General features: G+C 40.6%; 1 protein-coding gene across 17 annotated transcripts in view; it reads right to left on the bottom strand.

Moving 5' to 3' along the window:
* The window catches only part of ATG7 (autophagy related 7), a 237,862-nt gene that overhangs the window by 215,748 nt on the left and 9,484 nt on the right, over window positions 1–12,630 (bottom strand). For 16 of the 17 annotated variants that reach the window (XR_013357403.1, XR_013357402.1, XR_013357407.1 and 13 more), the window contains 2 exons: window positions 4,818–4,990; window positions 3,849–3,903 (listed from right to left, as the gene is read on the bottom strand). The exons of the other annotated variant lie outside the window; for it this stretch is intronic. Coding sequence is in view for 10 of the 16 variants with exons in the window: in XM_077857802.1 (XP_077713928.1) it covers window positions 3,849–3,903; window positions 4,818–4,980 (218 nt within the window). In the remaining 6 variants the exon portion in view is untranslated. The remainder of the gene's footprint in view (window positions 1–3,848; window positions 3,904–4,817; window positions 4,991–12,630) is intronic. 17 annotated transcript variants of the gene reach the window in all.

Consider the following 12,630-nt stretch of genomic DNA (forward strand, 5'->3'; position numbering starts at 1 on the left):
ACCTACACATCCTGCACATAAGAGGCATTCAACATCTGATGAACAGATTTATAAACAATTTCCCTACAAACCCATGCAGATGTACAGCAATAAAACAAAGAAAGAATATAATGAAAATAATTTGGATATGAAGAACTCCTTTCTTCTGTGGAGCTCCAAGCACTTACATTAAACTCCCTAGCTCTCTTAGCCTTTTTGGGCTACTATAACAAAACATCACAGACCAGGTGGCTTATGAATGACAGAAATTTATTTCTCATAGTTCTAGAGGCTGGAAATCCAAGATCAAGGTGCCAGCATGGTCAGGTTCTGGTGAAGGCCCTCTTCCAGTCACAGACTACACACTTCTATGTCCTCAAGTGGTAGATGATGTGTATCCATCTCTGGGGGTCTGTTAAGGCACTGGTCCCACTTATAAGGCCTCTGTCTCATTACCTAACTCCCTCCCAAAGGCCCCACCTCCTGATACCATCACTGTGGGCACAGGGTTTTCAACATATGAATTTTGGCAGGGACACAAACACTCAGACCAAAAGCACCAATCATCCTAAGACAGATTCAGAAAATCACAGACTTGTAAAACCAGAAGGAATGTCAGAAGCCAAGTGCCAGAGATGAGGAAACTGAAGATGAGGAAACTAAAAGCACTTACTCTAGGTAACAGAGTTAACCCGCTACAGATATCAGGTCGGCCAGCTCCAGCTCCAGCTCCACCACTAGGGCATGCTTCATTCCAGCCCATCTCCCCAACAACCTAGCACACACCCTTGTACGCTGCGGGTATTTAACAGCACAATGAAAAGATGGGACTAGTCAAAGCGAGCCATTCATGTGAAAGTCATAGCTGCCCAATCAGATTTTCTTACCTTCATCAACTAAAATTTCTGGATTGTTCAAGTTTAAGATGTTTGGATTTTGTAATAAGATCAAAACCTAACTTCTGTGAATTGCTTTTTCCTATAATTAATTGTTCCAAAGAATAAAATTATTAAAATCTATTAAAAAATATAACCCTTCAGTCTAGTTCCAAAATAAAGATGAGAGGGATCCCTGGGTGGCGCCGCGGTTTGGCGCCTGCCTTTGGCCCAGGGCGTGATCCTGGAGACCCGGGATCGAATCCCACATCAGGCTCCCGGTGCATGGAGCCTGCTTCTCCCTCTGCCTGTCTCTGCCTCTCTCTCCTTCTCTCTCTGTGACTATCATAAATAAATAAAAAATTAAAAAAAAAAAATAAAGATGAGAGCAAGTCTAACTGGCAATTAATGTTAGATTCTCCAGATCACACTAAAACTACACTGTTGATATGCCCCCTTGAACATCTTCAGATAATTTAATGATTGTACACTGTGGGTTATTTTCTTATTATCTTATAATTGCTTCAAAGGTAAACTAATCTCTACCAAAACAAGAGAGAGATTATCAGGATTGGATTTGTTTTGACAAGCAATCACAAGGAATTTATTACAGAGCAAGAAAGGTCTGAAGAGAACAAGAAACACCAACACATACCTTTTAAAGATATAAAGACTAATATATTTTTTAACAGGACCATGTTTTGTTTATTTTTCCTAAGCCATTCTTTCCTCTCAAAGTGTGGCATATTATTTATTTCAGCATATCAAATCCCTCATTTACGTGGGATTTGATAGGGGAAAGGACTAGTATCAGCTTGAATTTATGTTATACAGTTAAATTTTGCAATTTGAGATAGAGGAATCAAATGTGTTGACTTTTTGAGAGATTTTAAAAATATATTCTATGCCTAAAATCAACAGCACAATAAACAACACGTGTTGGCAAGGATATGGGAAAAAAAGGAATCCTCATGCACTGCTGGTAAGAATGCAAACTGGTACAGCCACTGTGGAAAACACTATGGAGCCTCTTCAAAAAATTAAAGATATAGTACTGTATGATCCAGTAACTGCATTACTGGGTATTTACCCAAAAAAGACAATAACACTAATTCAAAGGGATGTATGCACCCCAATGCTTACAGCAGAATTATTTACAACTGTCAAATTATGGAAGCAGCCCAAATGTCCACCAATTGATGAATGGATAAAGAGGATGCAGTAGATACATACAATGGAATGTTATTCAGCCCGAAAAAAGAATGAAATCTTGCCATTTGCAACAACATGGATGGAACCAGAGAGTGAAATAACTCAAATACATATGATATCACTTACTTAAGAAATTAAGAAACAAATGAGCAAAGGAGATGAGAGAGAGAAAGAGAGAGAGAGAGAGAAATCAAGAAACAGACTCTTAATTATAGAGAACAAATGGATGGATGGCAAAGGGGAAGAGGATGAAGAGATGGGTTAAATGGGTGATGGGGATTAGGGAGTACGATGTGATGATAAGCACTGAGTAAGGTGTGTAACTGTTCAATTCCTATATTATACACCTGAAACTAATATAATACCTTGTATTAACTAACTGGAATTAAAATAAAAACTAAAAAAAGCCAAAAACAAATAAATAAAATAAAAATAAAAAATATATTCTAGGGATACTTTACTTGCAATACCCTAACCTCTGACTATTGCTACTTTCAAAAGCCAGGCAGTCCTTAAAAAGACCGCTTGGCTTTTCTCATAGCCTACATCTTGACACTGCTAATGTGGAGAAAGCAAAAAACACTGACCACCCTGAAGCCTTCAATTCTTCAACCATTAATTGTTGTATAGCCCCTCAATATTGTTTCAGCTCCACCCTCCCGTGTGGAATTCAGTTTGGAACTACAAACAGCCTAATCAACAAATCCAATGGCCCTTGCACTGAACACTGACCTTTCTGCTTCTCACATGTTGATCAACTCTTTCCTTCCTGAAAGCATCCATCTTTGGTTTCTGTAACACTTTTCTGGTTCTTCTTCCTCTCCGATAATTCTCATCTCCTTTGAGAGTTCTGTATCTTCCTTCTTGCACTCCCTCATCAGATTCATTCACTGTTCAGGCCCTTTGTTCTTCTTATATGATAGCCTCATGATCTCCTCTACATGGATGACCCTTCCTCCTTAACTCCAGTGCCTCTTGGACATTTCTGCCAGATGATGCCATCTCAAACTCAATATGTTTTAAACCAAGTGTACATCCTCCTAAAAATCAAATCCCCCTCCTGGTCTATTTCTGTGGAAGATAACAAAATGCCCCCAGCTACTCAGACTACAACCTGGGAAATAGTTTTCACTTTTCTCTCATCTCTGCTTCCTAAATTTAGCCACCTATGACCTTGGGCAAGCCATTTTACCTTCTGACCCATGGTTTCTTTGTCTGGAAAAAAAGAAAAGTCACATCTGGCAGGTCTGAAAGGATTACATATGTGCAAACACCCATAAAATCAAGTCAATAAATATCTCTCTTCTCTCCAGCACTCCCTATGGCCCCCAATAAGAAAAAAAAACTAACAACTTTTTGGGGGTATGTGTCATATTTCTTTGTATAATACCTTACACAGTGGCTTGTATACAGAAGTAGCCTAATAAATGTTCACTGATGCCCATGGATAAGCAACTGAAGGAGTAAGTCAAGAAGTACCAATAAGGAATCACAAAATATTAACTAAAATCAAAAGCAGAAAGGATATTATCTAAGTCTCAATCAATCTAGATACTTGGCACCTAATAAGCTCTGATAATTATCTGCTGAAAAAATAATCCAGTAGTCCCTAAGCATCTAGCACATGTCTCTGTGCAATGGGGGCTACAAGAGAACTGAGGAGATGGCCCTGCTTCTGGTGGCTCCCCCAGTTCTCCCTGCAGCCCACCTAGGTGCAAGGTTAAGGATGCTCATTCCTCACAAAAAACAAACATTTTAGATTTTAAGCAGAAAAATACTCACATGTCAAAAGCACTGAACTCCAACGTTAAGCGAGCTGGCAGCCCAGCAGAATCACCTGGACAGAAGCATTATTACATTTTCCATTATGAGTCAGCAATAGCATTCATAACTAAAACATCTGTGAATAATTTTGTTCTCTTTCTTGAGCAGTAAGTGCCCTGTCCAAATTCCTGGCCAAATTCCTGGTCATCCATATTCAATAGGGACTTAGTGGAAGATGCCAGAGCTTTTCTGAATTTGAGGAATTTATCAAGAATATAAAAAAAAATTCAACAGGGGATCCCTGGGTGGCTTAGCAGTTTAGCGCCTGCCTTCAGCCCAGGGCGTAATCCTGGAGTCCTGGGATGGAGTCCCACATCGGGCTCCCTGCATGGAGACTACTTCTCCCTCTCTTTCTGCCTCTCTCTCTCTCTCTCTCTCTGTCTCTCATGAATGAATGAATGAATGAATAAATAAATATCTTTAAAAAAATTTCATCAGAAAAAAAAGAGTTTCCAATCTCCTCCCTCAGCAATTCTAAGCAATAGATATTGATTTTTTGGATTAATAACTGGAGTCTCACTAATCACTTTCTTTTCCCCACAACAGAGGAAAAGTGAAAATGAACTTGTGTTAAAAGTCAGGAAGTAAAATGGGGACAAAAGGTATAGCCTCAAGAATATAACCAATGTTATTGTAGTAGCATTGTATGGTGACAGATGGTAGCTACACTTGTGGTGAGCACAGCATAATGTATAAACGTGTCAAATCATTATGTTGTAAATCTGAAATGAACATAGCACTGTGTGTGAACTACACTCAAATAAAAATTAATTAATTAATTAAAGACAGACAGTTGGGAAGTAAAATAGAAACCAGTGAAGGGTATTAATTATAAAAGACAAGGGTGTCCCTTTTCTGAAGGAAAGCTGATCCTAAACTGGAGGGCAGAGAACATAACAAAAGACGATGGAGTTTACTGTTGCCTACCATTGTAGTAATAGCCCTTAATATCCTTCGGAGCTTCGTCTAGCCGATACTCATTCAGCTTTCTCTGGGTCAACTCATGCCAGAATCCCACATCCAAGGCACTGCTAAAGGGAGCAAACAGCAATTTGGAGAGCCCGGGATCCCCCAGAGCTGCTGCCATCATTTGGTGCCTCCTAAAAAAACAAAACAGAACACAGCAAAACAGTACAAAATATGAGGAAAAAAACATGTGTAATAAGGCATAATCAAAACAAAAAGTGATGGGAGATACACAGGCTACCTGAAGACATAACTGAAAACCATCCTGAGTAATCTGCCTATGTTGCCAAGTTTCACCTCCTGATGACACAACTGATTGTCTAAGTAAAGTAAAGCCCTTTCTCTGAGGCCTTTCTGGCCTTTACCTCTGTACATCTTCCCTTTTCATTCAAGTCAGTCTGATGCTGCACAAGTGCTACTCCTTCCCTGACATAATCCCTGTCTCATAAATATCTGCCCTCCTGTATGGTCCTGGAGAACTTCACAAGTACAAAACCCAAGCCCAATTGGCCAGAAACACAACAGAGCCAACTGTCAGACCTCTGAGTGACAGTAGCACTTGAGCACCTCCCGCTGAGGAGAATGAAGAAATTTTTGCCCATCTAACCTGCATTTTTTTATATCACATATTTTACCTTTTAAATGCATGGAAAATGTGCATTTTCTTTCTATACAGATTTTAATATTTCATTCCCCATCCCTCGATATCATCAAATAAATATGACCCTACAGGCAATCATGCATGTGCGCACTATAACTCCCCTGTCTCTGCACACTCTCAGGGGGATACCACCCCCAGCTAGAGAAGTACAATACTAGAGGAACTCAGTATATCCAAAAAGCAAAAGTGGGAGAGGTCTCTTCACTTTCCACCCTAATTTCCCTATGACCAGATACAATAACATTTCTTCAGCAGAATGGATGAAGAATCATGCTAGATGACAACAGTTCACATCTTTTATGGTCTGAATTTTGAGCCAAGATTATTACATAGCTTTCAGTTTTACAAACTTGTTTGATTTTGAAATTAAGAGGTAATGAGCTTTCGATTGATAATAACTAGATGGTAAAATGCAAAGTTATCACTACATGAAAGTGCTAAAAATCCAGAAAGAGATGAGTATGGGGCAGAACTGGGAGGAAGTCTCAGGGAAGAAGCTCTTTAAAACTTCCACTGCCTCAGTATGCACTCTCAAATCATGCTTCAGACATCTGACCAAAGGTTTTCAAACTTTTCCCAGTGTGAGGGCTTATTAAAGACTTATTAAAGACTTTTCCCAGTGTGAGGGCTTATTAAAGACTTATTAAAGACTGAGGACGCCTGGGGTCCACCAGGGTGAAGGTCCTGGGGTTCACCAGGGTGAAGGTGAGGAGTCTCCAGGTTGGACTGGCAGGTCTGATTCAAGTTTGATACTATCTTGATGGTTTTAGGCCACTGCCACTCTTAGTTTTGGAGGCCCCACCTCCAAATCATTTCAAACATATTTAAATGTACCCCCGCCCCATGTTAAACAATTTCTGGCTTTTAGTTATTTGAAAAGCTTTTTATAATTCTGTACTCTCCGAATGTTCATCTTTTCCCAGGTCACACCTATTTCCACAGGCCCAGGGAAAGCTCATAGATCCCATGCACCGGGGCTTCAATGCCCAACAGAGAAAACAGACCTTCATATAGGTGACCTGGGGCCTTTGTGTTGAGAAACATGGGGTTAGAACACCCAACAGCCTCCTCCAATCACTCCCCTCTATTCTTCCTCCACAATGCTTTCCACTATTGGTTTCTGAAAGATTCCATGGTCAGACCTCTCCTTGGTCTGTAAGCTTCTCAAAAGCAAACTTATTCATTTTCTACATCAATTTCTTTTTTTTAAGGTTTTGTTTATTTGTGTGTGAGAGAGGGAGCCAAGGAAGAAGGAAAGGGAGATACAGACTCCCACCTGAGCAGAGAGCCCAATGTGGGGCTCGATCCCAGGACCCTGAGATCATGACCTGACCAAAGGCAGCTGCTTACCCGACCGAACCACCCAGGCACCTCTCTATATCAATTTCTATCTATATGCCAGATACAACTGACCAACATATATAGTTGACCCTTGAACAACACAGGTTTGAACTGCATGAGTGCACTTGTACATGGAGTTTTTTCAATATGGTACAGTACTATAAATGTATTTTCCTTATGACTTTCTTAATAATATTTTCCTTTCCCTAGCTTACTTTATTGTAAGAATACAGTATATAACACATATAACCTAGAAGCTATGTGTTAATTGACTGTTCATGTTATCAGTAAGGCTTCTGGTCAACAATAGGCTACTAGTAGTTAAGTTCTAGGGAGTCAAAAGTTATACCTCTATCCTCCATGTTGTTCAAGGGTTACCTGTATAAGTATGTTTTAAAGCCAGGACTTGGATTCCTCAGAGACATCTCAAGTTTGACAAACTCCAATCTGAACATTTCTTTTCCCTAAATTCTATCCCTTTTCCTTTTTTTTTTTTTTTTTTAAAGAATCCATGGTTAAGTGGACCCTACATGTTTCTTTTTCTTTTAAATGATTTTATTTATTTATTCATGATAGACATAGAGAGAGAGAGAAGCAGAGACACAGGCAGAGGGAGGAGCAGGCTCCACGTAGGGAGCCCGATGTGGGACTTGATCCTAGGACTCCAGGATCACACCCTGGGCAGAAGGCAGGTGCTTAAACCACTGAGCCACCCAGGCTGCCCTCTATCCCTTTTCCAATTTGTCCTAGTTTACTTAATAGTATCACCTTAGATACTTAATAGTATCACCTACATCTGAGGCCAAAACCTCAGTCATCTTCACTTCTTCTCTCACGTTCAGGAGGTCAGCAACTGCTAGAGGCTCACCCTTAAATGGGCCTCTAGAATGGGAGGAAGGGAACAGCTACTGAGCACTGCCCAGGACTGGGCACTGCTGCAGGAGTGTGCATCTGAATGTATTCCACCGGAAAGCCCTAAGAAGTGACCGTTCCAATTTTACAGGGGAAGAAATTGAGGTTCAGAGAAGTAGGAAGTCCACAGAAGGACATACAGGTTGGAAAGCGGGGTGAACTGGGGAGGACAAGGGTCCAATTCCATATGTCCACACTCTTCATACAATTTCGTGCTTCCTGTTCAATCGGCTTCCCTCCTCTCCATCCCTGCTGCCACATGTCAGGCCCACCATCTTACACCTCAGCTCCTGCAGTAACATGCTCAGAGGTCACTGCCTTCTGTCCCTGTACTCTCCAAACAAGATGTCACACTGCCACCAGGACTGATCTGCTCATGGGGGCTCCCTTCTTTAAACAAACAAAAGCTTACCACCTAACTCCACAGAGAGTAAGGTGTCCACACTGTCTCAGTCTGCTTGTTTTCCAGCCCTACACCTTTCCCTAGGAAACCTCTCCCCTCTCTACCAGGAAAATTCCTTCTCATCTAATTAAGATTATTTATAAAGCTCTCACTAATGCCCACTGTCAGTGGGCATCCATGGTTCCCTTCCCCATGATGACAGATGAAAATTTCTATTAGAGGGATGCCTGACTGGCTCAGCGGTTGGGCGGCTGCCTTCGGCTCAGGGCATGATCTCGGGGTTTGGGATCGAGTCCCACATTGGGGTCCTTGTGAGGAGCCTACTTCTCCCTCTGCCTGTCTCTGCCCAACCACCCCCCCATCTCTCATGAATAAATAAATAAAATATTTTTAAAAAAATAAAAAGAAAATTTCCATTAGAGCATTTACCATCATGAATCATACTTGCTTTTTTTATCATACTCTTTTTATAACTTTTTAAATAATAGCAGTACTAGTAACTATTCTAAGTGAATCTTTATTCGGTGCCAAGCACTAAACATTTTACACATTATCTTATGATATCCCCGAAGTGGTTGCATTGTGCCTACTTTACAGAAGAGAAATGGAGGCACTGAAATATCAAGTAACATGCCCAGAGTCACTCAGAAAGGAGAAGAGCTAAGATTATAACCCAGGTCAACCAGCTTCAAAGCCCCAACTGTCATTACTACGCTGTACTGCCTTGAAGGAAGACACCCCTTTTCAGAGCCTTTATATTGCCCACCAGCCACATATATACTAAAAGATAACCATTTTGAAAAACATTTACATACTAACTTCCTCTCCAACAGTCAAAAGAAAAACACTGCAGTCAGAGTAATCCAACATGGAAGGAAATCAACACAGAAGCATACAGTGGTACAAATGGATCTTTGAAAGCCTCTGTGTGATGGGTCATCAGGCCCCTACATGCTTTAGTCATCCCCAACTTACTCTTAAAGGTCAACAGTAACTCATCATCATTTGGATGATCTGCTAAGGTCATCCCCATGAAATTTTACCAGTGCGAGACAAAAGAGAAAACTCTCATCTATACTGCACTTCAACAGCTGGGAAAAAGTAAATCAGGAAGATCACTTAGGAGATAACAGATGGGGGATGCCTGAGTGGTGCAGTGGTTGAGCGTCTGCCTTCGGCTCAGGGCATGATCCTGGAGTCCTGGGATCGAGTCCCATGTCACGCTTCCCACATGGAGCCTGCTTCTCCCTCTGCCTATGTCTCTGCCTCTCTCTCTGTCTCTCAAGAATAAATAAATAGAATTTTTTTTTTAAAAAAAGGAGATAACAGATGGGCATACTAACAAAGTAATCTGCATAAGAGGCACATCCTTCAAACATTTTCTGACTTATTTGATCTTTGAGAAATTTCAAACAGAACCCAAGAGTCTATTTCACAAGAGGATATGGTTGGTATTCAGCCATTGAACTGCTGCTTGACAGGCTAAGAAAACAGAAAGGTCCTAAGCAGCAGCAACATGTGATGAGGACACTGCTGGAAATATCTAAATACCATACTCAAGTATAAATGTATCACTTAGGAACCCATATATCTGTGTCACACTGCTATCTTCCTTAAGCTGGAAGAAAAAATTTAAGAAGTAGTGATCAAAATGGAATCCTGGAGGAAGCAGTGAGTTAATAGGTGCAAAGTAATTTATGTGTCACTAACCTATATCCAAACATCATGTGCTTCCTAAAAAATTACATGCCTATACAACCCAAGACAGCACAAGGTGAGAATTCTGGCCTCTGCTTACTTAACTTAGAACATTAAAGATTACTTCTATCATATTTCAAAACCACATACTGACATATTCAAGGAAGGAAACTGACAGGGGCATCAATATAAATGTGGTTCAACTTTTTTTTTAAAAAAATATTTTATTTATTTATTCATGAGAGACAGAGAGAGAGAGAGAGACAGAGGCAGAGACACAGGCAGACGGAGAAGCAGGCTCTCCAGAGGAGCCTGATGTGGGACTTGATCCTGGACCCCGGGGATCACACCCTGAGTCAAAGGCAGATGTTCAACCGCTGAGCCACCCAGGCGTCCCTCAACTTTATTTCTAACTATTTCTACCATACTCAGGATGTGAAACCCAGAAGTTACATAAGATGGGATTGTGTCACTTCCACTGAAAGAGGAAAGGCTTTGATGAGGATTCAATGCTGTCATGAACAAAAAGCTCAGCAGTAATCAAAACATCCAGCCAGTCAAGATTTAACTGAAGTAGCAGGTAGGTAGTTAAGCAATACAAACTCTCTGGGTCTGTGTGTACCACCCAAAGGCGGTGCAAATTTCAGGTCTTATGAAAACAAAATGAAATCACACTCAGCAATTTACCCAAGTGGGAGCTCAAAAAACACCACTATCTGAGTACTTACCAAAAGTTTCTTTACCATTTCTAAGTCTCTAAAGTCAAATCCCCTGCTGTTCTTTAAAGTCAAATCCCTACAGGAAATGGGTAACAATGGTTGCCTCCCAAGAAAGCAGCTATGGAATCAGGAGACAAGGATGGGGAGAGACTTATTTTCACTGTATGGCCCTATTCCCTTTGTATAGTGTTTGAAATTCAATGAATTGTGTGTATGTGGAATAATACAGAAATAAAGAAAAAAGCCCCAACCCAATGGCAAGATGGGGAATGAAACATACCAAAAACTACCAGCATAGCTGCTTTAATTCCAAGAAACATCTGAGAGAGCTCTGATGCAACAACCATGTCTCTTACTCATCTTTCTTCAGCACTCAGCACACTGTCTAGAATATATTAGGAGCTCAGTAAATGTTGACATGCAATAATAGCACTCTTCCCCCACAAAAGGCCAATAGATGGATGCTATAATGAGATAAATTACAGCAGACTTTAAAAATTACTAATAGCCTGAATTGTCCAAATAAGAAACAGATTGGCTGGAGAGATAATGAATTTTCCATTAGTGGAAGTGTCCGAGCATATATTAGATGACTATTAGCCAAGTCATATTGTTCAAAGGATTACTGTATCAGGCAATCAGACGAGACGAGGGCTTGGCAGGCTTTTTCTGAAAAGGGCCAGATAGTAAATATTTTAAACACTGCATGCCAGAACAGTTTCTGTCATAGTTCCTTCTCCTTTTTTACAACTCTTAAAAAATGTAAAAACAATCCTTAGCTCATGGACTACACACACACAAAAAGGCCTTGGTCAGGATCTAACCTGCAGGCTGTAGTTCGAGGACCCTCAGTTTCCTTCCTACTTTTTCCAGGACCCCTGCTACTACTGCCTCCCAACTTTTCTGGTGCCACCCTGGAGGCCCCACCACTCCTCTGACTAGATGCTGAAGAAACATCAAGCTGCTTGGTTCTCCTGTAACACAACTGCTGTGCTGCCTTGGCAACTCTGAAAAAACTGCTCCCCCTGTCTAAAAGGCACCCTTGCCTCTGTGACTAGCACTTCTCAAAATCCAGCTTGGAGATTATTTGCTCCAGAAAGGCTTCCCAAAGCTGCCTTTCACTCTCTTTACTCCATGTTTGCTCTGCTATTGGCTATGGTTAATCACTCCTGTCTCTAAGCTACCTCTACATTTAGTATTACTGTCTGACTCTCTGCTGATCTGTCTACTTCCATCAACCTGATTATAAATTCTACAGATTCAGATCCTGGCTCATATTCCTCTCAATATACCATACTCCCTTGCAGAGTGGCTCTCAAATGCTACTAAGATGAGTTCTAGAAACCTTTTATGGGTACCTATCACAAGAGAAGCAAGAGTAAGAAATAAGCCAGGCTTCTGCAATTGGGAAGACAAACTCTAAGCTTATTACCATGGAATATGGAGATGAGAGTAAGAAATCATGAAGAACATATGGAAATAGGCCATGTGACTTAGAAGGTCTCTAAACTTATTACTGTATTTTAGGACTAAGATCTTAGTGGGCAAGAGATATGCATGTACAAATCAATTGAAATGAAACCTTACTCAACCAAATACAAAATCAGTAAAGAATCAATCTTTCTTCCTGAAAGTATTCCCATGGCTACAGAAGTTAAAAGCCTACATTCAGTCTCAAAGTCTCACCAAAAAAATGATTAATCAAAAGAGAGAAAAAGTGACTCTACAGTGACAAAATCTGGCAGATTCCATCTTCATGTAGGGATTGAAGTTAACATCAGCAGCAATGGGACAAACAGACATGTATGCTATGTGATGGAATGCCATGAAAAACACAAACGTCTATAGCACTCGGCTAAAAACACAACTTGGAGCTTATCGAGAGGAAACGTCAGGTAAACCCTAACTAGAAAACCTTCTACAAAATTACTTAGATGGGCTTACAATCTTCCAAAGTGTCAAGGTCTTAAAAGTCAAGGGAAGACTAGGAAATTGTCCCAGAGTGAAAGAGAAAGACGTGACAACTGAGGGCAACATGTG

The sequence above is a fragment of the Canis aureus genome, chromosome 19, assembly GCF_053574225.1.
Source record: "Canis aureus isolate CA01 chromosome 19, VMU_Caureus_v.1.0, whole genome shotgun sequence".
Taxonomy (NCBI): domain Eukaryota; kingdom Metazoa; phylum Chordata; class Mammalia; order Carnivora; family Canidae; genus Canis; species Canis aureus.